The sequence below is a fragment of the Rhinoderma darwinii genome, chromosome 5, assembly GCF_050947455.1.
Source record: "Rhinoderma darwinii isolate aRhiDar2 chromosome 5, aRhiDar2.hap1, whole genome shotgun sequence".
Lineage (NCBI taxonomy): Eukaryota > Metazoa > Chordata > Amphibia > Anura > Rhinodermatidae > Rhinoderma > Rhinoderma darwinii.
In genome coordinates, this window is record NC_134691.1 from 254,194,285 (window position 1) to 254,221,672 (window position 27,388).

The 27,388-nt window shown below is 46.6% G+C and overlaps 1 protein-coding gene across 6 annotated transcripts in view; it reads left to right on the forward strand.

The window, feature by feature from the left end:
* HECW1 (HECT, C2 and WW domain containing E3 ubiquitin protein ligase 1) overlaps nucleotides 1-27,388 on the forward strand; it is a 466,672-nt gene that overhangs the window by 233,289 nt on the left and 205,995 nt on the right. For all 6 annotated transcript variants that reach the window (XM_075827049.1, XM_075827050.1, XM_075827048.1 and 3 more), the window contains one exon: nucleotides 12,478-12,572. In XM_075827049.1, coding sequence (XP_075683164.1) covers nucleotides 12,478-12,572 — 95 coding nt within the window. The remainder of the gene's footprint in view (nucleotides 1-12,477; nucleotides 12,573-27,388) is intronic.

Below are 27,388 nucleotides of genomic sequence, written 5' to 3' on the forward strand. Positions count from 1 at the left end.
CAGCCTCGTCAAAGAAGTGCAGGACACTTCTTGGGACGTAATTTGAGCCGTTTTTCATTGACTTCAATGAAGAACAGCTCCAAATTACGTCCGTAATGGACGCCTCGCAAAACGCGAGCAATTACGTCTGAAATGCAGGGGCTGTTTTCTCCTGAAACTATTTCCTTAATTTCAGCCGTAATTGACATTATCGTGTGCACATACCCTTAGCGGTAAGAACTGCTGCTGGTGATACAAGACCATGAAGCAGAGCTGAGAGTGTATAATGCCGACATGGGTAACATTTTTATTGGGGGGATATGATGTGAGGAGGCTCCGGGCAGCAGCAGCCTGACAGACATTAGATACTGACACAGACATCACATAGTGACACAGACATCACATACTCACACCGACATCGCATACCGTACTCACTGTGTGAGGAGTCTTCTGATGCTGCTGCTGCCTGTCGCCTCCACTGCATTCAAACCTACCGCTGTCTTCATGACGTCTCCCTCCTTGTCTCCTCCAGACACGCTGTCACGCCGATGTGGAGGAGGAGGGGCTGGCTCTATGTGAATTGCGGGCCCCAAAGAACTAACCCTGGCTCAGTGATGGGACCTGTTCCTTTCCCCAAAGTGAAATCCTAAGGGACCGTTAGCAAATCAATTCCAGCAGTGGAGCACATTTATGACCGGGCCCCTGACGGCAGTACCGCCAGTAATGCCCTGATGGCGGCCATACATATACATATGTACCATTCTATAATAACGACTGTAGAATGACCTATTATAAATGTGTATTACAGTTCCTTTAACCCCTTAAGGATGCAGCCTTGTTTTGGCCTTAAGGCTCAGAGCCCATTTTTTAAATCTGACATATTTCACTTTATGTGGTAATAACTCTGGAATGCTTAAACTTATCCAAGCGATTCTGAGATTGTTTTCTCCTGACACATTGGGCTTTATGTTAGTGGTAAAATTTGTTGTATGTATTCAGTGTTTATTTGTAAAAAAATCTGCAAAATTTAGAGAAAATGTTTAAAAAATAGAATTTTTCTGAATTTAAATGCATCTGATGGTAAAACAAATGGTTATACCACCCAAAATAGTTACTAGTTCACATTTCCCATATGTCTACTTTAGATAGGCATCATTTTTTTAACATTCTTTTATTTTTCTTGGACGTTACAATGCTTAGAACATAAACAGCAATTTCTCATATTTTTAAGAAAATTTCAAAAGCCTTTTTTTTTAAGGTACCTGTTCAGTTCTGAAGTGGCTTTGAGGGGCCTATGTATTAGAAACCACCATAAAACTCCCCATTTAAAAAACTAGACCCCTCAAAGTATTCAAAACAGCATTTAGAAAGGTTTTTTTTTAACCCTTTAGGCATTTCACAGGAATTAAAGCAAAAGTGGAAGTTAAATTTGCAAATTTCATTTTTCTTGCTGAATTTAAATTTTATTACATTTTTTTCTGTAACACAGAAGGTTTTACCAGAGAAACACTACTAAATATGTATTGCCCAGATTCTGCAGTTTTTAGAAATGTCCCACATGTGACTCTAGTGTGCTTGTGGACTGAAACACAAGGCCCAGAAGCAAAGAAGAACCTAGTGCATTTGGGGGCATCTTTTTTTATTAGAATATATTTTGGGCAGCATGCCAGGTTTGAAGAGGTGTTGAGGTGCCAAAACAGTAGGAATATCCCAAAAGTGACCCCATTTTGGAAACTACACCCCTCAAGGAATTCACTTATGGTTGTTGTTACCATTTTTACCACTGTTTTTTCACAGCACGTATTTGAATTGGGCTGTCAAATTTAAAAAATGAAATTTTTTCCAATAAGATTTCATTTTTGATCAAAATTTCTTATTTTCACAAGAAATAGAATACTCCATATTGTTGCCCAATTTGTCCTGAGTGCAGCTATACCCCGTTTGTGGTGATAAACTGCCTTTTGGGCCCAGAGGTATCAAAGCAATCGAACCCACCAGAAGTGACCCCATTTTGGAAACTACACCCCTCAAGGAATTCATTTATAGGTGTTGTGACCATTTAGACGCTATCGTTTTTTCATAGAACTTATTTTAATTGGGCTGTGAATTTAAAAAAATTTAATTTTTTTCCAATAATATGTAGTTTGGGCTCAAAATTTCTTATTTTCACTTGAAATAAAACACCCCATTTTGTTGCCCAATTTGTCCAGAGTGCGGCAATACCCCATTTGTGGTGATAAACTGCCGTTTGGGCCCATGGGTGGGCTCAGAAGGAAAGGAGCGATATGTGTTCTTTGGAGTCCAGATTTTGCTGGATTGGTTTTCGGGTGCCATGTCGCATTTGCAGAGCCCCAGAAGTATCAAAGCAATGGAAACTCACCAGAAGTGACCCCATTTTGGAAACTACACCCCTTAAGGCATTCATCTAGAGGTGTAGTGAGCATTTTGATCCCACAGGTATTTTCTAAAAGGTAATGCGCAGCAGATGGTGCAGTGTGAGATTTGCAATTTTATATATATATATATGCCATTTCAGTGTCCAATATATTGTGCCCAGCATGCGCCACCGGAGATATACACCCTATAAATTGTAATGTGGGTTCTCCTGTGTACTGGCTGTTATCTGCTGCCTGGGCACACGGCAGGGCTTACAAGGGAAGGACCACCATTTGGCCTACTGGAGCTTTTCTGGTGCTAAGTCATGAATGCAGAAGCCCCTGAGGTACCAGTACAGTTGAAACCCCCAAGAAGTGACCCCATTTTAAAATCTACACCCCTTAAGGAATTAATCTAGAGGTGTAGTGAGCATTTTGATCCCACAGGTATTGTGTAAAAGAATATGCGCAGCAGATGGTGCAGAGTGAGATTTGCAATTTTCTATACATATATGCCATTTCAGTGTCCAATATATTGTGCCCAGCATGCGCCACCAGAGACATACACCCCATAAACTGTAATGTGGGTTCTCCTGGGTACGGCAATATACTACAAGTGGCTGTTATCAGCTGCCTGGGCACGCAGCAGGGCCCAGAGGGGAAAGATGAGGAGGATAAGCTGTGCGGAGTGCGTCAGGGTAGATGATAAATCTAAGGGATGTATGATAAACTTTAAAGGGAATGCATCACTAGAAAATTATTTTTAGTTTTTTTAGTTAAACAGTTACATGATTACACATTGTTCTAATTTTTTAAATTTTTTCACAAGTCAGGAAATATTATAAATTAGATTCTAATTTATAATATTTCCATGTGCCGGTCACTAGAGGGAGCAATTCCCAAAATTGCAGCATTGGCATGTGGTAAAGCAACCTCATTGCTTTATGCTGCAAAATTGGAGAAGACACACTCGCTCTAGTGTGCTCAAACAATCCCCCTCCTTTCTCCTGGCTAGTGTCAGGAGAAAGGAGGGGGTTCAATGTTCAAACCTCCTTCACTGTGTGCCGCCATTTTTTGAGCGAATGCACAGTGCAGTAGGCTTACATACAGTGGTAATCACACAGTAAAACACGAACATACACAAACATAACTTACCTGCTCCTGCCACCACCGCTGCCGCCGCTCCGTCCACTCCCTCCACTCCTAGTCCTTGCCTCTGAACACATGTCCGGAATCCGCGACCGTAAGTAGTCATCTTACTGTCCGGCCGCGGCTTCCGGTCCACATGAAAATGGCGCCGGATGTCGCTCGGCCGAAGACCTTCCTTTTGGACTGTGTGGGAGCGGTGCATGCGCCGTTCCCACACAGACGGCGTACACTATAGTGAATGGAACGGCTCCCGTTCGCATTCTCTATGGGGATGTGTAATGGCAGGAAGGAGGTGAAGGGAAAGTGAGCCCTAATCTACCCACCGCCCTGTCCCTGCCTACTTGCAACGACCCGCCCTAGGCGACGGGGTACAACTGGGCGGCGGTCCCTACGCTGTCTAAGTGCACGGGAGAACAAACAGGGAACACGCAAGGGAAGGGGCAGTAGCCCATGGAACGCCGCGAGGAAACGGAGCGGTGAATGAGAGTCAGGACCAGGATGAAGTGGAGTATACCCAAGTGAGCACGGAGGAGGAAGCAAGCCAGAGGCAAAGCAAAGCAGGTTAAGCGGAACTGCAGCAAGGCAGAAGCACGGCAGAAGCAGGCTGGAGCAAGCAGCAGTGGGGCCAGGAATCCAGAAGAATTACAAGCACTGAGGAGGAGAACACGGCAGGTAATAAAGGACAGGGGGCGGAGCTAACTCCGACTGACCAGGCCGCGATAGGCTCTCCCACTCCTGAGCCTGCCACCCTGGTTGGTGGGAGATGGTGTCAGTCGAACAGGTCTGGCCTCAGGTGTGGATTGATTAATCCCAGGAGTATACCTAGACGTAGTACCTGGCAGATCCCTAACAGTACTCCCCCTTTTATGAGGGGCCACCGGACCCTTACTAAGAGGACCCGGTTTAGTAGGGAAGAGAAGGTGGAACCTCCTGATCAATACCCCAGCGTGAACATCACGGGCAGGTGCCCAAGTCCTCTCCTCCGGCCCGTATCCTCTCCAATGGACCAGGTACTGGAGGGAGCCCTGGACCATCCTACTGTCCATAATCTTGGCCACCTCGAATTCCACCCCCTCAGGGGTGAGAACGGGAACAGGAGGTTTCCTCGAGGGGGACCAGGACGGGGAGCAGCGTTTAAGGAGGGAGGCATGGAAGACGTCATGTATGCGAAAGGATGGGGGCAGCTCCAGACGGAAGGATACAGGGTTGAGGACTTCAATGATCTTATAAGGTCCAATAAATCGGGGAGCAAACTTCCTGGACGGGACCTTAAGGCGCAAGTTCCTGGACGACAACCAAACCAAATCCCCGACGACAAACCGGGGGTTAGCAGAACGTCTACTATCCGCCTGAATCTTTTGTGCGCTCTGGGACGCCTCTAGGTTCTTCTGAACCTGGGCCCAGACAGTGCACAGTTCCCGGTGAACATCCTCTACCTCAGGATTATTGGAACAACCAGGGGAAACGGAGGAGAACCTTGGGTTAAACCCGAAATTACAGAAAAACGGGGAGAATTAGAGTTAACAGAAAGACATGACATAAGACATTCACTACCCCATTAGGTGAGCTCCCCAGTATTCTAATCAAACGTGGGACTATGCAACTGCAACCAGGGAAGACCTAATACCAGATCAGATGATAATCCCTGCATCACCAGTACAGAGCACTGCTCCAAATGCATGGAGCCAACCAGGAGTTCAAAAACAGGAGTATGCTGAGTAAAATAACCATTAGCAAGGGGAGTTGAGTCGATACCTACTACAGGGATAGGATAAGGTAAATCAATAAATGGCATCTTTAGAGACATAGCAAATTCCACAGACATGATATTAGCAGATGAGCCAGAATCCACGAAAGCACTGCCCGTGGCAGACCGGCCAGCAAACGAGACCTGAAAGGGAAGCAAAATTTTATTGCGTTTCACATTAACGGGAAATACCTGTGCGCCCAAGTGACCTCCCCGATGATCACTTAGGCGCGGAAGTTTTCCGGCTTTTTATTCTTGCGCCTGGGACAGGTGTTCAGAAGATGCTTGTCGTCCCCACAGTAGAAGCAGAGACCATTCATTATGCGAAACTCCCTACGTTGTCGAGGGGACATGGAGGCCCCGAGTTGCATAGGTACCTCCGAGTCCTCCGTGGAGGGGCGAGGAGACGGGACCTCGGGGGGGATCGCAGAAAAGTCAGAGGGGAGCACATTGAAGCGTTCAAGCTGACGTTCCCTGAGACGTCGGTCAAGTCGTACTGCTAGGGCCATAACCTGGTCAAGGGAGTCAGAAGAGGGGTAGCTAACCAGCAGATCCTTCAGGGCGTCAGATAATCCTAACCTAAACTGGCAGCTTAGGGCCGGATCGTTCCACCGAGAAGCTACGCACCACTTTCTAAAATCAGAACAGTATTCCTCAACCGGTCTCCTACCCTGACGTAAGGTCACCAGCTGACTCTCGGCTAAAGCAGTCCTGTCAGTCTCGTCGTAAATGAGTCCGAGGGCAGAGAAAAAACGATCAACAGAGGAAAGTTCAGGGGCGTCAGGAGCCAAGGAGAAGGCCCACTCTTGGGGCCCTTCCTGGAGTCGGGATATGATGATACCCACCCGCTGGTTCTCGGAACCTGAGGAGTGGGGTTTTAGTCGGAAATACAGTCTGCAACTCTCCCGGAAGGAGAGAAACGTCTTACAGTCCCCTGAGAACCGGTCAGGTAACTTGAGGTCGGGTTCTAGAGGTGAGGTGAGGGGAACTATTAAGGCAGCGTCACCCTGGTTGACCCTCTGGGCCAGGGCCTGGACCTGTAGGGAGAGGCCCTGCATCTGCTGGGTCAGGGTCTCAAGGGGGTCCATGATAACGTCAGCGTAGGAGAAATGGTAGACTAGGTATGGGCTTGTAATTATGTAATGGCAGGAAGGAGGTGAAGGGAAAGTGAGCCCTAATCTACCCACCGCCCTGTCCCTGCCTACTTGCAACGACCCGCCCTAGGCGACGGGGTACAACTGGGCGGCGGTCCCTACGCTGTCTAAGTGCACGGGAGAACAAACAGGGAACACGCAAGGGAAGGGGCAGTAGCCCACGGAACGCCGCGAGGAAACGGAGCAGTGAATGAGAGTCAGGACCAGGATGAAGTGGAGTATACCCAAGTGAGCACGGAGGAGGAAGCAAGCCAGAGGCAAAGCAAAGCAGGTTAAGCGGAACTGCAGCAAGGCAGAAGCACGGCAGAAGCAGGCTGGAGCAAGCAGCAGTGGGGCCAGGAATCCAGAAGAATTACCAGCACTGAGGAGGAGAACACGGCAGGTAATAAAGGACAGGGGGCGGAGCTAACTCCGACTGACCAGGCCGCGATAGGCTCTCCCACTCCTGAGCCTGCCACCCTGGTTGGTGGGAGATGGTGTCAGTCGAACAGGTCTGGCCTCAGGTGTGGATTGATTAATCCCAGGAGTATACCTAGACGTAGTACCTGGCAGATCCCTAACAGGATGTATGTGCCATATTCCATCTCTATGTGTCGTTAATCGACACATACAGAGATGAAAAAAAAAATTGCAGCCCCCATAGTAAAGTAAAAGTAAGAAAAAAAAAAAAAGTAAAACACAAAAACACAAATAAATAAAATTAATTTTAATAACACACTAAAAGCAAATTTCTATAAAAAAATTTTTTTACGCGACACCTGTCCTTTAAAACACTCTTTCATACAGAGCTCTGGTTTTTCGGTACAGGTGTCACATTGATATATTGTGTCCTTCCTTATCCCCCTCTTATAGCAGACTTTGCACCTCTTTTGACTTTTTCCCTTCTTGCCAGTTTGGGGAAATTCTCCTGGAAAGTGTTTCCCTAGTACGATGCGTGTGGCCTCGCTTCCAGAAATACTGGGTGGCCCCCTTCTTGGTCCCTAAAGATTAGGTTCTTGATAACCACCTCTTGAAATTCCAGGAAAGTTCCCCTCTGGCCTGCACATCGATGTAGCTAGCACGTACGCATTGTATAATGCCATCTGTATGATGTGCACGGCCAGCTTCTTATACCAAACCCTCGATTTCCGCATGGTGCTGTAGGGCTTCAGGACTTGATCTGTACCTATTGTAGTCCAGGATGCAGTCTGGTTTGGGGGGTTTCTTTACTGGTACCTCGTACTGGTACATGGGTACTGGTGTGGCCATGTATTGTTGTCAATACAAGGACATCTCTCTTGTCTTGTACTTGACACACAATATGTTGCTGCTAGAATGTGCCCTGCTCTCCCCCCTTCTTGTTTGCCCATGCAGAGTCTTAGGGAGGCCTCTCAGACTTTTTCTAGCAGTGCCGCATGCCTCAGTACTTCTGGAAGCGAGGCACTTGAAGAGTGGGACGCTGGTGTAAAAATTTTCCAGGTAGAGGTGGTAACCCTGGTCCAGCAGTGGGTGCACCAAATCCCACACAATTTTTGCATTAACTCCCAGTAAGGGGGGCATTCTGGGGGCTGAATACTGGTGTCCTTCCCTTCATATATCCTAAATTTGTAGGTATACCCTAAGTAAGTGGCGTGGTGACTAAAAAACAGCAATTCTACTATTGTTTATTATTAAAAAAAATTTACAGCGTTTACCGTGCGCTATAAATTACATATTCACTTTATTCTGCGTGGCGATACGATTACAGCGATACCATATGTTTATAGTTTTTTTTATGTCTTATGGCGTTTGCGCAATAAAATACTTTTTGTAAAATATCATTTACTTTTTGTGTTACCTTATTCCCCAAAGTCAGAACTTTTTTATTTTTCCATCAATAAAGCCGTGAGAGGACTTTTTTGCGTAACGAACTGTAGTTTCGATCAGAACCTTTTTCAGGTACATGCGACTTTTTGATCTCTTTGATTACTTTTAAAACTTTTATTTTCTTATTTTGACACAACTTTTTTAACTTTTTTTTTACTTTTTTACTTTGTCCCACTAGGGGACTTGAGGGCAGGAGGCCCTGATCGCTATTCTAATACACTGCACTACATGCGTAGTGCAGTGTATTAGAGCTGTCAGCTACTTACTGACAGCAAGCGTAGTGGGTCCTGACTTTGTCAGGACCCACTAGGCTTTCGTAGATGGCATAGCCGGACACGATTGTTAGACGTCCGGTTGCCATAGCCACCATCGCCGGCCCCTTTCGTGTAGCAGGCCGACGATGGTAGCTTAACTCCTAAAAAAAACGCGATCGCTATTGAACGCGGCTTTTAAGGGGTTAATTAGCGGGGACACAGCGATCGTACAGCAGTTGTCCCCGCTGTAGGAGCTGCGACAACTGTTGTACGAGACAGCAGCTGTCACAGCTCCTGTATGTGTCGGGAGGATGGCCGAAATGGCCATTACTCCCGTGACGTACTATTAGGTCATGGAGCGAGAACGATACAGCTACCATAACCTAATAGTACATCCAGGAGCGGGAAGGGGTTAAACTTTTTCAGTTTGTATGATCCCAAGTTCCAATGATTATATAAACCAAAAGACTACATCCACTAGTCATAAAATAAGAATTCCCCACTAGCTGCTGGTATGTTGAAACTTCTATTATTTTCCTCTTAAAATATAAATATAAGTTATGACTTTCACTTTTAGTACTTTTTCAGAAAAAAAAAAGTTTTTTGTTATAAGTATAGTTATGTTTGCCATTGTGAATATACTGCAAACACGCTGCTATTTGCAGCTTCGTATTAATGTATATGGCTACGATGGAGTGGCTGAGCTCAAACCCTCCACATCACCATTAGGTATGGTTGAATCTCTGAAGTCTAATGCATCTTGCTGTAAACACATTGCTGTATAACCGTGTATCAGGCTTAAACTTATACACGCAACATGTTTGCCAACGGTGGCTTTAAATGCCTCCATTTTAATCACTTTCATGTATAAGTTTCAGCCTTATATACAGCAATGCGTTTACAGCCAGTTGTATTAGACTTCAGCAATTCAATTATACCTAATGGTGATATGGAGGGTTTGAGCTCACTATGTATTCACAATGGCTAACATAACTATACCACGGTTGTCACGTACTCTCTTCCTGCGGCTCCCTCGGTCTCCAGGACATCGAGAGTTATTCGTTCGAGCATCGCCCGGCCTGGCAGTCTGCAGCCAATAGGAGCTCAGGAGCGTCAGGCCAATCAAAGCCCGGTGTCTGTAGTAATTGTCTGTAATTAGAGTTTCCTTGCCTGGTGCTTTCCCTTGTTTCAGACTCCCCTGAGCGACTTGCTTTTTGACTTCTTGTGACATGATCTCGACTGGACTCTTCTTTGTCTTCTGACTTTTGTTTTTTCCGCACTCTCCCGGTTTGACCCTGCCTGCCTGACTCCGCCTTTTGCGCCCGGACTTGTCCGCGGCGCAATTGCCCTGCCTCTTTCCCCGTGTACTTCCCAGGTTACACTTTGTTATTTTGTACTGTCTCTATCTTATCTGTTTGTCGGTTTCACTTGTACCAGTATAGCGAATGCCGCCCAGTTGTGCGCCGTCGTTTAGGTCGGGTCGTACAAGTAGATAGGGACAGAGGTTTGGGAAGAACAGGGACCTCACTGTTTACTGTGTATTTGTTCATAACAGAATTACAGACCATTACCTGCTCTTCCCTGTTGTCTGGCTTTGTTTGCCATGTACCCTTTGGTAGTGTTAACAGAGCAAATGCAGGGATTTACCCAATTGGTGCAAGGTCTGGCTCAGAGAGTCTACCAGCAGGGTCATGCCCCGCAGGTGGCCGCCCCTGTGTTACCCTTGGCAGCCTACCCTCCCGCACCTCTGCTGGAACCCCAAATCCAGTAACCCGATCATTTCTCTGGCGATAAAAAAAATGTTGCATCTTTTCGTGAGAGCTGCATGCTTTATTTTCAGTTACGGCCCCATGCTTCTGGCTCTGAGTCTCAACGTGTGGGGATCATGATATCCTGTCTACTGGGGGACCCCCAGGATTGGGCATTTTCCTTATCTCCCACTAGTCCCCAACGCTCCTCTGTCAACGCTTTCTTTTCCGCCCTGGAACATCTCTATGACGAACCCGACAGGACAGCGTTCGCTGAAACTCAGTTAGGGGGATTTCGTCAGGGTAAGAGGCAAGTAGAGGAGTGTTTGTCATCTTGTATGTCCACCTTAAGGCCGGATTCACACTAGCGTGTGCGTTTGCGTGTGCAAAGAACGCTGCGTTTTTCGCGTGCAAAAGTCACTTGACAGCTGGGTGTGTCAGCCCCGTATGATGAAAAGCACGCAGCCGCCATCATTATGACACTCTGTTTGGATGTTTGTAAACAGAAAAGCATCCTTTTCACAGCTGTTGCACGAATCACGCTTGTCCCACGGAAGTGCTTCCGTGTGGCATGCGTGATTTTCACGCACCCATTGACTTCAATGGGTGCGTGATGCGCGAAATATGCCCAAAGAACGGACATGTTGTGACTTTTTCACTGCGGACTCACGCAGCGTAAAAATCACTCACCTGTCTGCACGGCCCCATAGACTAATATAGGTCCATGCGACGTGCGTGAAAATCACGCGCGTTGCACGGCCATATATCCCGTTCGTCTGAATAAGCCCCAAGGGTCAGTCTCGTTGAGGAGGGGAACACTCTTCCTGAATTTATTCAGGACTTCAGTGACGTCTTTTCTAAAAAAGCCTCTGAAGAGTTACCTTCTCATCGAGTACACTATTGCGCAATCGACCTGGTACCTGGAGCCAAAGGTAGAATCTTTAATCTATCTTTCCCTGAGAGTGAAGCGATGAGGGAGTATATCCAGGAGAGCCTGGCCAAGGGGTACATCCACTCCTCCTCATCACCTGTAGTTGCTGGTTTCTTCTTTGTGGGGAAGAAAGACGGGGGGCGCCGACCATGTATCGACTACCGTCCGCTTAACAATATTACCATAAAGAACCAACACCCACTTCCGCTCATCCCCGATCTCTTTAATCAGATTCAGGGGGCCCAATGGTTCTCTAAGCTTGACCTGCGGGGGGCCTACAACCTGATTAGAGTTCATAAGGGGGATGAGTGGAAGACTGCCTTTAACACCCCCGAAGGCACTTTGAGTACCTGGTGATGCCCTTCGGTCTATGTAATGCACCAGCTGTGTTCCACACTTTTATAAATGATATTTTTAGAGACTATCTGGGCCTCTATTTGGTGGTATACTTAGATGATATTTTGGTGTTTTCCAAAGACTGGGATTCGCACGTCAAACATGTCAGGACTGTCCTCCACATTCTCAGGGAGAATAATTTGTTTGCTAAATTTGAAAAATGTAGTTTTGGTACTCAAGAGATGCCTTTCTTGGGACGCATCCTTACCCCTGAAGATTTCCGCATGGATCCTTCCAAGGTCCAGGCGGTATCTGACTGGGTTCAGCCTGCTTCCCTGATAGCCCTCCAAAGGTTTTTAGGGTTCGCAAATTATTACAGACGTTTTATTCAAAATTTTTCAGTAATCGCCAGACCCCTTACCGACCTCACCCGTAAAGATGCGGATCTCTCCCGGTTTGACCCTGCCTGCCTGACTCCGCCATTTGCGCCCGGACTTGTCTGCGGCGCAATTGCCCTGCCTCTCCCTCCGTGTACTTCCCAGGTTACCTTTTGTTATTTTGTACGGTCTCTGTCTTATCTGTTTGTCGGTTTCACTTGTACCAGTATAGGGAATGCCGCCCAGTTGTGCGCCATCGTTTAGGTGGGGTCGTACAAGTAGGTAGGGACAGAGGTTTGGGAAGAACAGGGACCTCACTGTTTACTGTGTATTTGTTCATTACAGCGGTGTTTTAACAAAAAAACTTTTAATAACATAGTAATAAAAGTGACATATATTATATTTTTAAGTAGAGAATAATAAAAGTTTCAACACACCAGAAGTAGTGGGGAATTCTTATTTTTGGACTTCTGGTTGTAGTCTATTGGAGTATATATTTGTTATTTAATAGATTCCCCCTGCATAGGTGTTTAGCCTGGGACACACTGCCAATGATGACTCAATCTATTCTTTGTTTTTCAGCGGAAACTAAGATCTGTTTCAAGTACTACCATGGTGTGAGTGGAGCTCTACGTGCTACAACTCCCAGCATCACTGTGAAAAATCCATCTGCCCCAGTAAGTTATTTTCTTACAATGATATTAATGGATTAATATATTTTCTGAAGTTTGTTCTTATTTCTATATGTAGTCTCACTCAGACTACTGTTATGACACAAACACATGTTCTATCTGGCCAACTTATTTTAGCCACCACACATTATATAGAACCTCTCATACTGTACATGGACAGGTATACATATAAGGAGAATGGACTTACTTACAACAGTATGTAAATGACCTGAGGTGATCGTTTCAGGACCAGGAAGCGTATTTATGAGCTTTATAAAACGTCAAACAGTCATATCTCTGGTCATTTACAGAATGCGCAGAAAAACGTTATCATGTAATTACAGATTTATTATGTAATGTTCTTTGGAATCGATAGTAAGCACCAACTTGTATGCATAACGTGCACGTGGCCTGCGAGTGGTTTAGGGGGAAAATAGGAGGTGACAGGTTACCTTTAAGGAAAAACTCACTCCTCTGCTGCATTATAGGAACTGTTAAGCATAGGTCCTATCTACAAGCTTGTCGACTGTTCCCAATTACAACCAGCAGAATCATAAATGCTGCTCTAGAGTACAATACATTCTGTAACTAAGGCAATGTAATCTGTTTTGAAATTTCTACAAATATATGTATATATATATATGTATACACACTTTATAATGTACTTAATGGTGCATAACTATATAATGGTAAGCATACTCACATACATACAGTATGCTTAGCACATTCACTGTAACAATGCGAAGAAGTGGACACATGGTAGAAAAAGCATCAGTTTACCTTTCCTGCCTGCAAAAGTATGTTCCCACCAGTTGAGACATATATATATATATATATATATATATATATATACACACACACGTTGGTGCACTGTAATCTCCTTGTGATCTTCAAATTCTGAAGTACACCTTTGAACTGAATTTCTTTTGCGCCCTAAATGCAAAATGATGCCCCCCCCTTCCCTCAGTGTTAGAGATAGCAGCGGGGAGGTTGCTTGCAGGGCCGGCTCTAGGATAGATGGCACCCTGTGCGAAATTATCTTTTGGCGCCCCACCCCATCATTAAAAAAAAATGCCCCATAAAAAAATTATAATGCCCCTTTAGTGCCCCCATACAGTATAATAATAATATTTAATAATATAATATATTACAACCCCTTCAAGGACACAGTATTATGCCATCTGCAGTACCCCTACGCAGTATAATGTCCGCTTAGTGGCCCCCACACAGTATAGTGCCCCCCTGTAGATTTTGCCATACAGCCTCCCTGTAGACAGTGCCATAATCCCCTACCTCCTTTTCGTAGATCGTGCCATACAGCCCCCCACACCTCCACCTTGTAGACCGTGCCATACAGTCCCCCACCTCCCCCTTGTAGATCGTGCCATACAGTCCCCCACCTCTCCCTTGTAGACAGTGCCCCCAAACAAAAACAAAAATTGTACTCACCTAGGCCCCGTTCCCACGATGAACTGAGCTGCTCCATGACGGGATCCTGTAGCCAAGTACAGAGTTTCTCAACCTTTTCGGACTCGAGGCAGCACTGGAAAAACAAAATTTCCTCAGGGCCCCCGTACTAAAAATAGTTTTGAGAAAGACAGAAAACTGCTAAGAACAAGCACTCCACTCATAGGGTATGTTCACACATGTTTTTTGTGCCACACCTCCCTGCTCTGGTATAGTGCCGTCGCTACCGCTATAGCAGCCGCAGCAGCTGCTAGCGGCGCCACCGCCCTGATGCTCGGTGTCACCGTTAGCAGCCGCTACGGCTGCTACAGCGGTAGCCACGGTCACTAAGTGAAGAAAGGGCAGGGGTGGAAAGGCGCCTAGAGTTAGTGTGTGTATCCTCGCTGGTAGTTGCAATGGCGCGGGGATACACACACTCGCTGGCGCCACAGTGTGGCGACTGGCGCCCTGTACGACCACACTGGTCGAACATATCTAAGGCCGGCCATGGGTGCTTGTACACAGCAGGTCAGGGTATAGAAAAAGCATCTTTAGCCTGTGTGCTCTCCTCCCTATCTACACTATGATACTAATAGCATGTGTGATCTGCCCTCCCTGAATGCTTGGATGCTGTCCCTCCTCTCCACACATTGAAATTCTGTGAACAACCTCCTCCTCCCTGCTAATATCTCTAAGGCTGGGTTCACATGACTTATTTTCAGGCGTAAACGAGGCGTTTTACGCCTCGAATTACGCCTGAAAACACAGCTCAAATACGTCGGCAAACATCTGCCCATTCATTTCAATGGGTTTGCCGATGTACTGTGCCGACGACCTGTAATTTTATGCGTCACTGTCAAAAGACGGCGCGTAAAATAACAGCCTCGTCAAAGAAGTGCAGGACACTTCTTGGGACGTAATTTGAGCCATTTTTCATTGACTTCAATGAAGAACAGCTCCAAATTAAGTGGACGCCTCGCGAAATGCGAGTACGAGCAATTACGTCTGAAATGCAGGAGCTGTTTTTTCCTGAAAACAGCTCCGTAATTTCAGCCGTAATTGACGTTATCGTGTGCACATACCCTAACACTGAGAGAAGGGAGGGGGAGAGCAGTTGAGTCAGCTGTCAGAGGCAGCTGACTAACAGATTTGAGTTAGAATTTTCAGCAGACCAGCTGCCTACAGAAGTTGCACAGACTCTACTGGCAGCGTAAAAACCAGCATAGATAGTGCCACAGACTGCTCCCTGTAGTTATTGCCACACACTGCTCCCTGTAGATGCCACAGTGCCCCCTGTAGTTAGTTCAACATGGCCCCCCTGTAGATAGTGCCACAGTGCCCTCTGTAGATAATACCACAATGCCCTCTGTAGATAGTGCCACGCTGCCCCCCCTATAGATGCTACACATCCCCCCTGTAAAAGATGCCACACAGCACCTCTGTAGATGACGCCACACGCACCCCCTGTAGATGATGCCAAACGCAGCCCCTGTAGATGATGCCACACGCACCCCCTGTGGATGATGCCACACACCCCCTGTGGATGATGCCTCACACCCCCTGTGGATGATGCCACACAACCCCTGTGGATGATGCCACACACCCCCTGTAGATGATGCCACACACCCCCTGTAGATGATGCCACACTTTTGTAGATGATGCCACACAGCCCTTGTAGATGATGGCACACCCCCCTGTAGATGATGGCACACACCCCCCCTGTAGATGATGGCACACCCCCCTGTAGATGATGGCACACAGCCCCCCTGTAGATGATGGCACACAGCCCCCCTGTAGATGATGGCACACAGCCCCCCTGTAGATGATGGCACACAGCCCCCCTGTAGATAATGGCACACAGCCCCCTGTAGATAATGGCACACAGCCCCCTGTAGATGATGGCACACAGCCCCCTGTAGATGATGGCACACAGCCCCCTGTAGATGATGGCACACAGCCCCCTGTATATGATGGCACACAGCCCCCCTGTAGATGATGGCACACAGCCCCCCTGTAGATGATGGCACACAGCCCCTCTGTAGATGATGGCACACAGCCCCCCTGTAGATGATGGCACACAGCCCCCCCCCCGTAGATGATGGCACACAGTCCCCCTGTAGATGATGGCACACAGCCCCCCTGTAGATGATGGCACACAGCCCCCTTATAGATGATGTGCAAAAACCAGCATAGATAGTGCCACAGACTGCTCCCTGTAGTTATTATACAGGCCCCTTGTAGATGATGTCACACAGCCCCCCTGTAGATGATGCCGCACACAGCCCCCCTGTAGATGATGCGGCACACAGCCCCCCTGGAGATGGTGCCACACACAGCCCCCTTGTAAATAGTGTCACACACATCTCCCCGTAGATAGTGCCACATACTCCCCCTGTAGAGAGTGCCACATACTCCCCCTGTAGATAGCCTCCACACCCTGTAGATAGAGCTATTGTGGCTCCCTCTATGAACGGAATCCCCGGCTATGCGTCGGCAATGCTCTGGCTGGGGATTCTGCTTTAGGAAGTTCCCCTGACGTCACTGCCCTTATATAGACAGTGAAGTTGTTAATATATCAGTTGATATACTGAATTGGATGAATGTAGATATGGTCCAAGCTAAATAAAATAAATGTATACAACGGCCCGGGCCAGTTGAGTTACACCCTAGAGTTCTTAAAGAGCTTAGTTCAGTTATTTATGTCCCCCTCTTCATAATATTTAGAGATTCTCTAGTGACTGGTATAGTGCCAAGGGACTGGCGCAGGGCAAACGTGGTGCCTCTTTTTAAAAAGGGCTCTAGGTCTTTCCCGGGTAATTATAGACCAGTTAGCTTAACATCAATAGTGGGGAAAATGTTTGAGTGGCTATTGAGGGACTATATACAGGCTTATGTGACAAAAAATAGTATTACAAGTGACAGCCAGCACGGTTTTACTAAGGACAGAAGTTGTCAAACTAACCTGATCTGTTTTTATGAAGAGGTGAGCAGAAGCCTAGACAGAGGTGCCGCTGTGGATATAGTGTTTTTGGACTTTGCAAAGGCATTTGACACTGTCCCTTATAGACGTCTAATGGGTAAATTAAGGACTATAGGTTTAGAAAGTATAGTTTGTAATTGGATTGAGAATTGGCACAAGGACCTTATCCAGAGAGTTGTGGTAAATGATTCCTTCTCTAAATTGTCCCCGGTTATAAGTGGTGTACCCCAGGGTTCCGTGCTGGGACCACTATTATTCAACTTATTTATTAATGATATAGAGGATGGGATTAATAGCACTATTTCTATTTTTGCAGATGACACCAAGCTGTGTAGTAATGTTCAGTCTATGGAAGATGTTCGTGAATTGCAAGCTGATGTGGACACACTAAGTGTTTGGGCGTCCACTTGGCAAATGAGGTTTAATGTAGATAAATGTAAAAGTTATGCATCTGGGTACCAACAACCTGCATGCATCATATGTCCTAGGGGGAGCTACACTGGGGGAGTCACTTTTTGAGAAGGATCTGCGTGTACTTGTAAATCATAAACTAAATAACAGCATGCAATGTCAATCAGCTGCTTCAAAGGCCAGCAAGATATTGTCATGTATTAAAAGAGGCATGGACTCGCGGGACAGGGATATAATATTACCACATTACAAAGCATTAGTGAGGCCTCATCTAGAATATGGCGTTTAGTTCTTGGTTCCAGTTCATAGAAAGGATGCCCTGGAGTTGGAAAAAATACAAAGAAGAGCAACGAAGCTAATAAGGGGCGTGGAGAATCAAAGTTATGAGGAAAGATTAAAAAAATTAAACCTATTTAGCCTTGATAAAAGACGACTAAGGGAGGACATGATTAACTTATATAAATATATTAATGGCACATACAAAACAATATGGTGAAATCCTGTTCCATGTAAAACCCCCTAAAAAAAGGGGGCACTCCCTCCGTCTGGAGAAAAAAAGGTTCAATCTGCAGAGGCGACAAGCCTTCTTTACTGTGAGGACTGTGAATCTATGGAATAGTCTACCGCAGGAGCTGGTCACAGTAGCTATAGTAAATGGCTTTAAAAAAGGCTTAGATAATTTCCTAGAACAAAAAAATATTAGCTTCTATGTGTAGAAATTTTTCCCTTCCCTTTTCCCATGAAAAGGGAACTTGATGGACATGTGTCTTTTTTTTTCCAACCATACTAACTATGTAAACTATGTAAGTCATGGGCTCACTCTATGAGCAGAATCCCCGGCCAGGCGTCAGCAAGGCTTTGGCCGGGAATTCCGGCGCTCTAGGAGGAGCCCCTGACTTCATTGTTCATATATGGACAGTGATGTCTGTGGCTCCCTCTATGAGCGAAATCCCCGGCCAGGCGTCGGCAATGCCGGTGATTCCGCTGCAGGAGGTGCCTCTGACGTCACTGCCCTTATATGGACAGTGAACTCATGGGCTACTCCTGGAGCACTGGAATCCCTGGCCAAAGCATTGCTGGCTCTCTGGCCGGGAATTCCGCTCATAGAGCCCTGACTTCACTGTCCATATAAGGGTAGTGACGTCAGTGGCACCTCCTGCAGCGGAATCCCCGGCCAGGGTGTCGGAAACTCTTTGGCCGGGGATTTCGCTCCAGAGGATTGAATGGCAGAGCAAGAAGTGCATAGTTTCCTGCTCTGCCATAGTATTGAGGACGCAGATACAATTGAATGTAGTAGTTCCTGGAACATTAATTTGCCGGGACTGTCTCTGTAAATTCTGGACAGTCCCGGCAAATTCTGGTCAGTTGGCAAGTATGGTACAGGTGTCTGTCCCTCATTCAACTAAGAAATCTGTGTAAATATTGTGGAAGATTACTATCAAGAGATGTAGGCACAACAGGCTCAGAACAGACAGACAGTGAACCAAAGGAAAAAGTCCAAAAATAGGGCGTGCATGTCCCTTATAGACGCATTGCATTGCATGCATTTTAGCATCCAGAGAAGACACAGCCATCTCACTTTAGGCAAAACAGAAAATAAATCCTGCTCAGCTGAGCACTAACTAAACAATACCTTTTATTAGTCCCATTTATATTAGGGCCACTCTTAGGCAGGGTTCACACGTAACCTAAATACTGTGGATTTTCCGCAATGGATTTCTTTGCAAAAAATCTGTAGCATAATACGGTAGCAGCAAAATGGATGAGGTTTGAACAAATCTTATCCACACGTTGCATAAATGATAAGCGGAAAAAACGCTCACAGCGGACATTCTGGCCGATAAACTGCACCACAATTTGTGTGAACTTACCCTAAATGGCACTGGAGACCACGCAGTGTCATATGTTACTCACAGGTTCTTTGTGGACAAATATTAAATGGGTTGTCCACTTTTTATTTTTTCTATTCATTTATTTATAGAATAGGAAATCGTAGAGATTTCTAATATACATGTATTTAGACAGTCATGTGACCCACATCATGTGACCCCTGGCATTCAGGTAACATTGTCCAGGTATATTTTTCGGTCAATACTGGATTATTATAGGAGGAGAAGTTATAAAGTATTTCTACCTCCAGCAACATCTCATCATCGTGTCTGTGAGGAGCAGCTCTTACATTTTTCACCGTGTCTCCTCTCTTTGTTGTGTGTGTGTGTTTTTTGTTTTAATTTAACTTTATTAACAACATGACGACATCACCTAGAGACAGGCAGTTATTTTATAAACCATCTAGAGACCCTGAATACACCGGCACAGTGAAGTAGCTGTTCGTCCTTATACCATACCTCCCAACTTTCAAGTATTGCAAAGAGGGACAACCGATGCGTAGCACGCAACAGCAATATTTTTCTCTTACTTTCTTTAAAGCCATGCTTTTATTTATAAATTCTTTTATTTATACATTTTTACAAATATGACACGTTAATGACAAAAGAATAGTGATGTTAAACAATAATTGGGACTCAGTAAAGCCACGCTTTTAATCCCGCCCATGCACACCTGTTACAGCCCACACAGTATCATGCTCCCAAAGTGCCTCCCACACAGTATAATGCCAAATAGTTGCCCCAAACAGTATAATGCCCCTATAGAATCCCCCATACAGTACAATACCCCCATAGTTGCCCCGAGACAGTATAATGCCCCCTTAGCTGCCACCATACACTATAATGCCCCTATAGCTGCCCCCATACAGTACAATGCCCCCTTAGCTGCCCCTAGTGCCAGTGTTCACATATAAAGTGCCAGTGCCACGTAGATATTGCCACAGTGCACATGTAGATAGTGTCACATACAGGGCCCATGTAGATAGCGCCACAGTGTCCCCTGTAGATAGTGCCACAGTGCCCATGTAGATAGTGCTACAGCCCCCTTAAAGATAGTGCCACACCCCCTGTAGATAGTGCTATCCCCCTGTAGTTATTGGGACTCCGTCTAAAGCGGAATCCCCAGCCAGAGCATCGGCCACGCTGTGGCCAGGGATTCCGCTCCAGAAAGAGCCCCTGACGTCACTGTCCATACATTGACAGTGCCGTCAAATGCTACCTCTAGGAGCGGAATCCCTGGTCAGAGCGTCTGCAATGCCCTGGTCGGGGATTCCGCTCTAGGAGGAACCACTGATGTCACTGCCCATATATGGACAGTGACGTCTGGGGTTCCCTCTAGGAGGGGAATACGTGGCCAGAGTGTCGGCAACGCTCAGGCCAGGGATTCTGCCCCAGGAGGAGCCTCTGACGTCACTGTCCATATATAAACAGTGACGTCAAGGGCTTCCCCGGGCTCAGCACTTAAAGTAGCGCTGTGCCTGAGGAATCCTCTGTACTATTGCTGAAGCAGGGAACTTACGGTTCCCTGCTTCAGCACTGGGTTCAACTGTATCTGCGTCCTGTGGACACAGATACAGTTGACACCGGGAGTCCAGGACATACTACCTGCCGCCAGGGACAGAAGGGCCCCACCCGAAATGTGTGTGTGGGTGGGTGGTGGTTACATGACTATCGCCATCTTTACTCATATTCAGTTAGTCTGTGGATACATTACACAGGACTAATTTGTGGGCTATACCATTCCACTGTGACTCATGCACTATAATAAATGGATGTGAGTAGAATTTATAATACATGTATAATAGAAAACTGTATGATTTCCTATTCTACAAATAAGTAAAAAAAAAGAATAAAAACTCGACAACCCCTTTAACTAGGAGCTGGTCCTAATAACCGAGATGGACTAGGAATTGAAGAACGCGCCCTACTCTTCCCCAATCTAACTCCCATTTCCGGCTTTTCCAAAAAGCCAATTTTGAAAAGTGTAAGCTTTCCATTAAAGACCAAACGTTCCCTGGAGCTTACGGGTGTATTGACACAGTGCCATAATGTTTGCCATCCTACTATAAATGTTATACTGTAAATGTAAGAATGTGCAGATGTGCTTAGTATGGATCATTCTCTATGAAATGTACAGTGTCCCAGAAAAAGGTTTACTTTACAGTAATACTTGCTCATTCATGTTCTAAATGCCACAAAGCCCAATGAATGTCCACAAACATGAATGAGAGGCCTCCACATAGTCTGGCCTAGTTGCAGCATTCAGATTTTCTCATCCATGTTGCTTCCCTTTATTGACTCAAGAGGTTTCCAGTCGAGAACACTTTAGGCATTACTTCATCTGCCGCAACCAATAGTCAGGTCAGACCTTTTGAAAGCTTCACCTAGGGGAATGCTGTCTCATCTGGTGCGTCTATAGGGTATTATATGCTAAGTGAAGGCATTATATCACCATGGTTCCATTCTGAGAAAGTGTTACCCGGGAGGTCTGCTTGCAATCAGTGACTATATAGTCACTGTACACTTCTTGTAAATGGAGTACATCATTTTCATTACTTATTATTCATCAGTAATATTTTTATCTTAATGGGATTATCTGGTATTATCGTCTGTAACTGTAGACCATGGCTTAGATTTAGTGTATAGAGAGATAGCACTATCAATATAGAGTTCACTATCTATCTGGGCACTGCGACTTTATATGTTCACTGGGGGCAGCTAAGGGGGCATTATACTGTATGGGGGGCGGCTAAGGCTGCATTACACTGTATGGGTGCAGCTATGGAGAATTATACTGTATGGGGCAGCTATGGGACATTATACTGCATGGGGCAGCTATGGGGGCATTATACTGTATGGGACAGCTATAGGGGCGTTATGCTGCATGAGGGCAGCTATGGGTACATTATACTGTATGGGGACATTTGTGTGGGCATTATAGTATTTGGTGCATCTGTGTGGGCATTATACTGTATGGGGGCAGCTATGGGGGCATTATGCTGTATGAGGGCTGCTATGGGGCATATTACTGTCTGGGGGAATGTGTGTGGGCATTATACTGTATGGTGGCATCTGTGTTGGCTTTATACTGTATGGGTACATATATGGGGCATTATACTGTATTGGGCAGCTATGGGGCATTATACTGTGTGTGGGTTCTATGGGGGCGTTATACTGTGGGGAGGCACTATGAGAGCATGATACTGTGTGGGCTAAACTGAGTGTGTTAGAGGTGTGGCTTAAAAGGGAAAAAAAATGCTAAGTCCCACTTTATAATACTTGGAAGTTGGGAGGTATGGCATTAATGCCTTTATCAGCAGCATATTTTTGGGCCTTAAAAACCAAATGCAATAATTTATTTTTTTGTATGAATTGTTCTAACGGCTATAATTTTTTTCTTTATTTCTGCACCATTAGTATACAAACAGTCTTTTCTTTTTTGTAGTTAACATAATAGAAGTTATTTGGGTCTCCTACCTGCAGCTGCATGATTGTGCAACCTCTAAGTCTGTGGGATATCTCTAAATGTCTTGTCAGGGTTATGAGTAGATCACATAGAAATAAGCTTTAGGCAGTGGCGTAGCTATAGGGTAGGCTTAGATACATGGCCCATGTGTGATGCTGTTTTATGCGCCCTGTATCTAAGCATGTTACATGTTAGGCTTAGATACCAGGCCCCAGCAAACAGTTATCTTATACTGTATAAGATTACTGTCTGCTGGGGCACTGTATCTAAGCCTACCATGAGGTAGTTGGACTACGACTGATTAGAGGACTACTTCGATGATGTTTTTCTTTATTTTCAATAAAATGGTAAACGAGGATTGTGTGTGGGTTTTTATTTCAATCAAATATTTTTTCTATGTCTTTGTGTTTTTTATAAACTTTATTACTGCCACCTTAGTAATGGCCGCTGGCTGATCGCAGCGTCCATTACTAAGGCGGGGCTTAGTGTTAGCCGATGCAGAGGCTAACACTAACCCCCATTATTACCCTGTAGCCATCGCCACTAGGGGTACCGGAAAGAGCTGGGTGCGATCCAGTACCCGACCATCTGTAGTCCTGGTCGGATACTGAGGCGGCCGCAGGCTCGTATTGAAAGTCCAAAAACATTGGGTGTTCCCACCCTGGTAATGCTAGCCTGCTGCTGCTATGTTGCATCTGGCTGTTTATAAAAAATGGGGGGACCCCACGTCATATAAAAATAAATAATTAGAAAGAACGATGTGGGGTCCCCCCATTTTTTATAAGCAGCCAGATACATATCAGCAGGCTAGCATTACAAGGGAGGGAAGGGCCACAGTTTCTGGCCTTTCCCAGTCTAATAATACCAGCCTGCGGCTGCCCCAGTGCCTAACCATCGCTAAAGATGGTCAGGTGCTGGATCACACCCGGCTCTTACTGGTACCCCTGGTGGTGGTGGGTATCGGGGTAACAATTGGGGTTAGTGTTAGCCATTTCACCAGCTAACATTAAGCCCTGCCTTAGTAATGAATGCTGTCAATCAGCCAGCTAAGGTGGTAGTAATAAAGTTTAAAAAAATACAAGGATTTACCATCTGATGGCTCCGGCTATGGACATCTGTCTTTTCGGCGTCAGCTCCCTCCAGGTAGACGCCGACACTTACTTCCGGGTCCTCAGACTGTTTCCCGCAGGGCGCGCGCACCCGCACGACCTTTAAGGACCAGTACGCGTCCAGCTGTCACCAACCAATAATTAGCCCAAATGGCTGTTGGACTATAAAAAGGGGCTCTTCCCTCTTCTTCCTCGCTTGAGCGTTGTTGTATACCTAAGTTTGTCTTGCAAATGGCTCCCAGTGTTTCCTAGTTCCCAGTGTTACCCGTTCCTGCTGCCTGTACCCTGTATCCCGTGCTATCGTGTCTACTGAGAAAGTAATGTCGTCCGCTGCATCCACCGTGCCACCTGCGGTGAAAGTCAAGTCGTGCTTCCGCTACTGTCTACATTGCCTCAGGTACCCATTCTGGACTATAGACATTGTTTTGTACTTTGTTGGCCAGCTGCTACCCCGCTACGCGGTACGGCCCAGTGGGTCCACACCCTGCGCCGTGACAGTAGTCCTCGAATCCGAAGTAGTCCAACAACCGAACCTGTAAAACAATTATTATACTTACCTTTCCAGGGTCCAGCACTGGAGCCGCATTGTCAGCGTATCTAATCTGATCCATAGCTATCGTAGTGCTATAGATATGCTGTTTCCTATACATATATGTATTGTAATGAAGGGGGTAGGGAAACGGACAAGTGAGCCCTAATCTACCCACCACTCTGTCCCTGCCTACTTGCAACGACCAGCCCTAGGCGACGGGGTACAACTGGGCGGCGGTCCCTACGCTCAGTAAGTGCACGAGACAAACAGACAAGGTGTTAGGGATCTGCCAGGTACTTCATCTAGCTATACTCCTGGGATTAATCAATCCACACCTGAGGCCAGACCTGCTCGACTGACACCATCTCCCACCAACCAGGGTGGCAGGCTCAGGAGTGGGAGAGCCTATCGCGGCCTGGTCTCTCGGAGTTAGCTCCGCCCCCTGCCCTTTATTACCTGCCCTGTGCTCTCCCTCAGTGCTTGTAATTCTTTTGGATTCCTGGCCCCACTGCTGCTTGCTCCAGCCTGCTTCTGCCGTGCTTCTGCCTTGCTGCAGTTCTGCTTGACCTGCTTGCTTGCCCTGGCTTGCTTCTGTCTCCGTGCCTGCTTGGGTGTACTCACTTCGTCCTGGTCCTGACTGTTCGTTCGCCGCCCCGTTTCCTCGTGGCGTTCCGTGGCTACTGCCCCTTCCCTTGCGTGTTCCCTGTTTGTCTTCCTGTGCACTTAGCCAGCGTAGGGACCGCCGCCCAGTTGTACCTCGTCGCCTAGGGCGGGTCGTTGCAAGTAGGCAGGGACAGGGCGGTGGGTAGATTAGGGCTCACTTTCCCTTCACCTCCTTCCTGCCATTACATAATTACAAGCCCTTACCTAGTCTACCATTTCTCCTACGCTGACGCTATCATGGACCCCCTTGAGACCCTGACCCAGCAGATGCAGGGCCTCTCCCTACAGGTCCAGGCCCTGGCCCAAAGGGTCAATCAGGGTGACGCTGCTTTAGTAGTACCCCTCACCTCACCTCTAGAACCCGACCTCAAGTTACCTGACCGGTTTTCAGGGGACCGTAAGACGTTTCTCTCCTTCCGGGAGAGTTGCAGACTGTATTTCCGCCTAAAGCCCCACTCCTCAGGTTCCGAGAACCAGCGGGTGGGTATCATCATATCCCGACTCCAGGAAGGGCCCCAAGAGTGGGCCTTCTCCTTGGCTCCTGACGCCCCTGAACTTTCCTCTGTTGATCGTTTTTTCTCTGCCCTCGGACTCATTTACGACGAGACTGACAGGACTGCTTTAGCCGAGAGTCAGCTGGTGACCTTACGTCAGGGTAGGAGACCGGTTGAGGAATACTGTTCTGATTTTAGGAAGTGGTGCGTAGCTTCTCAGTGGAACGATCCGGCCCTAAGGTGCCAGTTTAGGTTAGGATTATCTGACGCCCTGAAGGATCTGCTGGTTAGCTACCCCTCGTCTGACTCCCTTGACCAGGTTATGGCCCTAGCAGTACGACTTGACCGACGTCTCAGGGAACGTCAGCTAGAACGCTTCAGTGTGCTCCCCTCTGACTTTTCTGCGATTCCCCCCGAGGTCCCGTCTCCTCGCCCCTCCACGGAGGACTCGGAGGTACCTATGCAACTCGGGGCCTCCATGTCCCCTCGACAATGTAGGGAGTTTCGCAGAATGAATGGTCTCTGCTTCTACTGTGGGGACGACAAGCATCTACTGAACACCTGTCCCAGGCGCAAGAATAAGAAGCCGGAAAACTTCCGCGCCTAAGTGATCATCGGGGAGGTCACTTGGGCGCACAGGTATTTCCCGTTAATGTGAAACGCAATAAAATTTTGCTTCCCTTTCAGGTCTCGTTTGCTGGCCGGTCTGCCACGGGCAGTGCTTTCGTGGATTCTGGCTCATCTGCTAATATCATGTCTGTGGAATTTGCTATGTCTTTAAAGATGCCTTGTATTGATTTACCTTATCCCATCCCTGTAGTAGGAATCGACTCAACCCCCCTTGCTAATGGTTATTTTACTCAGCATACTCCTGTTTTTGAACTCCTGGTTGGCTCCATGCATTTGGAGCAGTGCTCTGTACTGGTGATGCAGGGATTATCGTCTGATCTGGTATTAGGTCTTCCCTGGTTGCAGTTGCATAATCCCACATTTGATTGGAATACTGGGGATCTCACCAAATGGGGTAATGAATGTCTTATGTCATGTCTTTCTGTTAACTCTATTTCTCCCCGGGAGGAGGTAAACACGCTTCCTGAGTTTGTTCAGGACTTCGCCGATGTGTTTTCTAAGGAGGCCTCCGAGGTGTTGCCCCCCCATAGAGATTACGATTGCGCTATCGATTTGGTGCCTGGTGCCAAGCTTCCTAAGGGTAGGATATTTAATCTTTCATGTCCTGAACGTGAAGCGATGAGGGTGTATATCCAAGAATGCCTGGCCAAGGGTTTCATTCGCCCCTCGACTTCTCCTGTAGGTGCTGGCTTCTTCTTCGTGGGGAAGAAGGATGGTGGTCTTAGGCCGTGCATTGATTATCGTAACCTGAATAAGGTCACCGTAAGGAACCAGTACCCACTTCCTTTGATTCCGGATCTTTTTAATCAGGTTCAGGGAGCCCAATGGTTTTCTAAGTTCGATCTACGGGGGGCATATAACCTTATCCGCATCAAAGAGGGGGATGAGTGGAAAACTGCGTTCAACACACCCGAGGGTCATTTCGAATACCTGGTCATGCCCTTTGGGTTGTGTAATGCCCCTGCTGTCTTCCAGAATTTTATTAATGAAATCCTGAGAGAGTACCTGGGTAATTTTCTTGTTGTGTACCTTGATGACATACTGGTGTTTTCCAAGGACTGGTCCTCCCACGTGGAGCATGTCAGGAAGGTGCTCCAGGTCCTTCGGGAGAATAATCTGTTTGCTAAGACTGAAAAATGTGTCTTTGGGGTACAGGAGATACCATTTTTAGGCCAAATCCTCACTCCTCATGAATTCCGCAT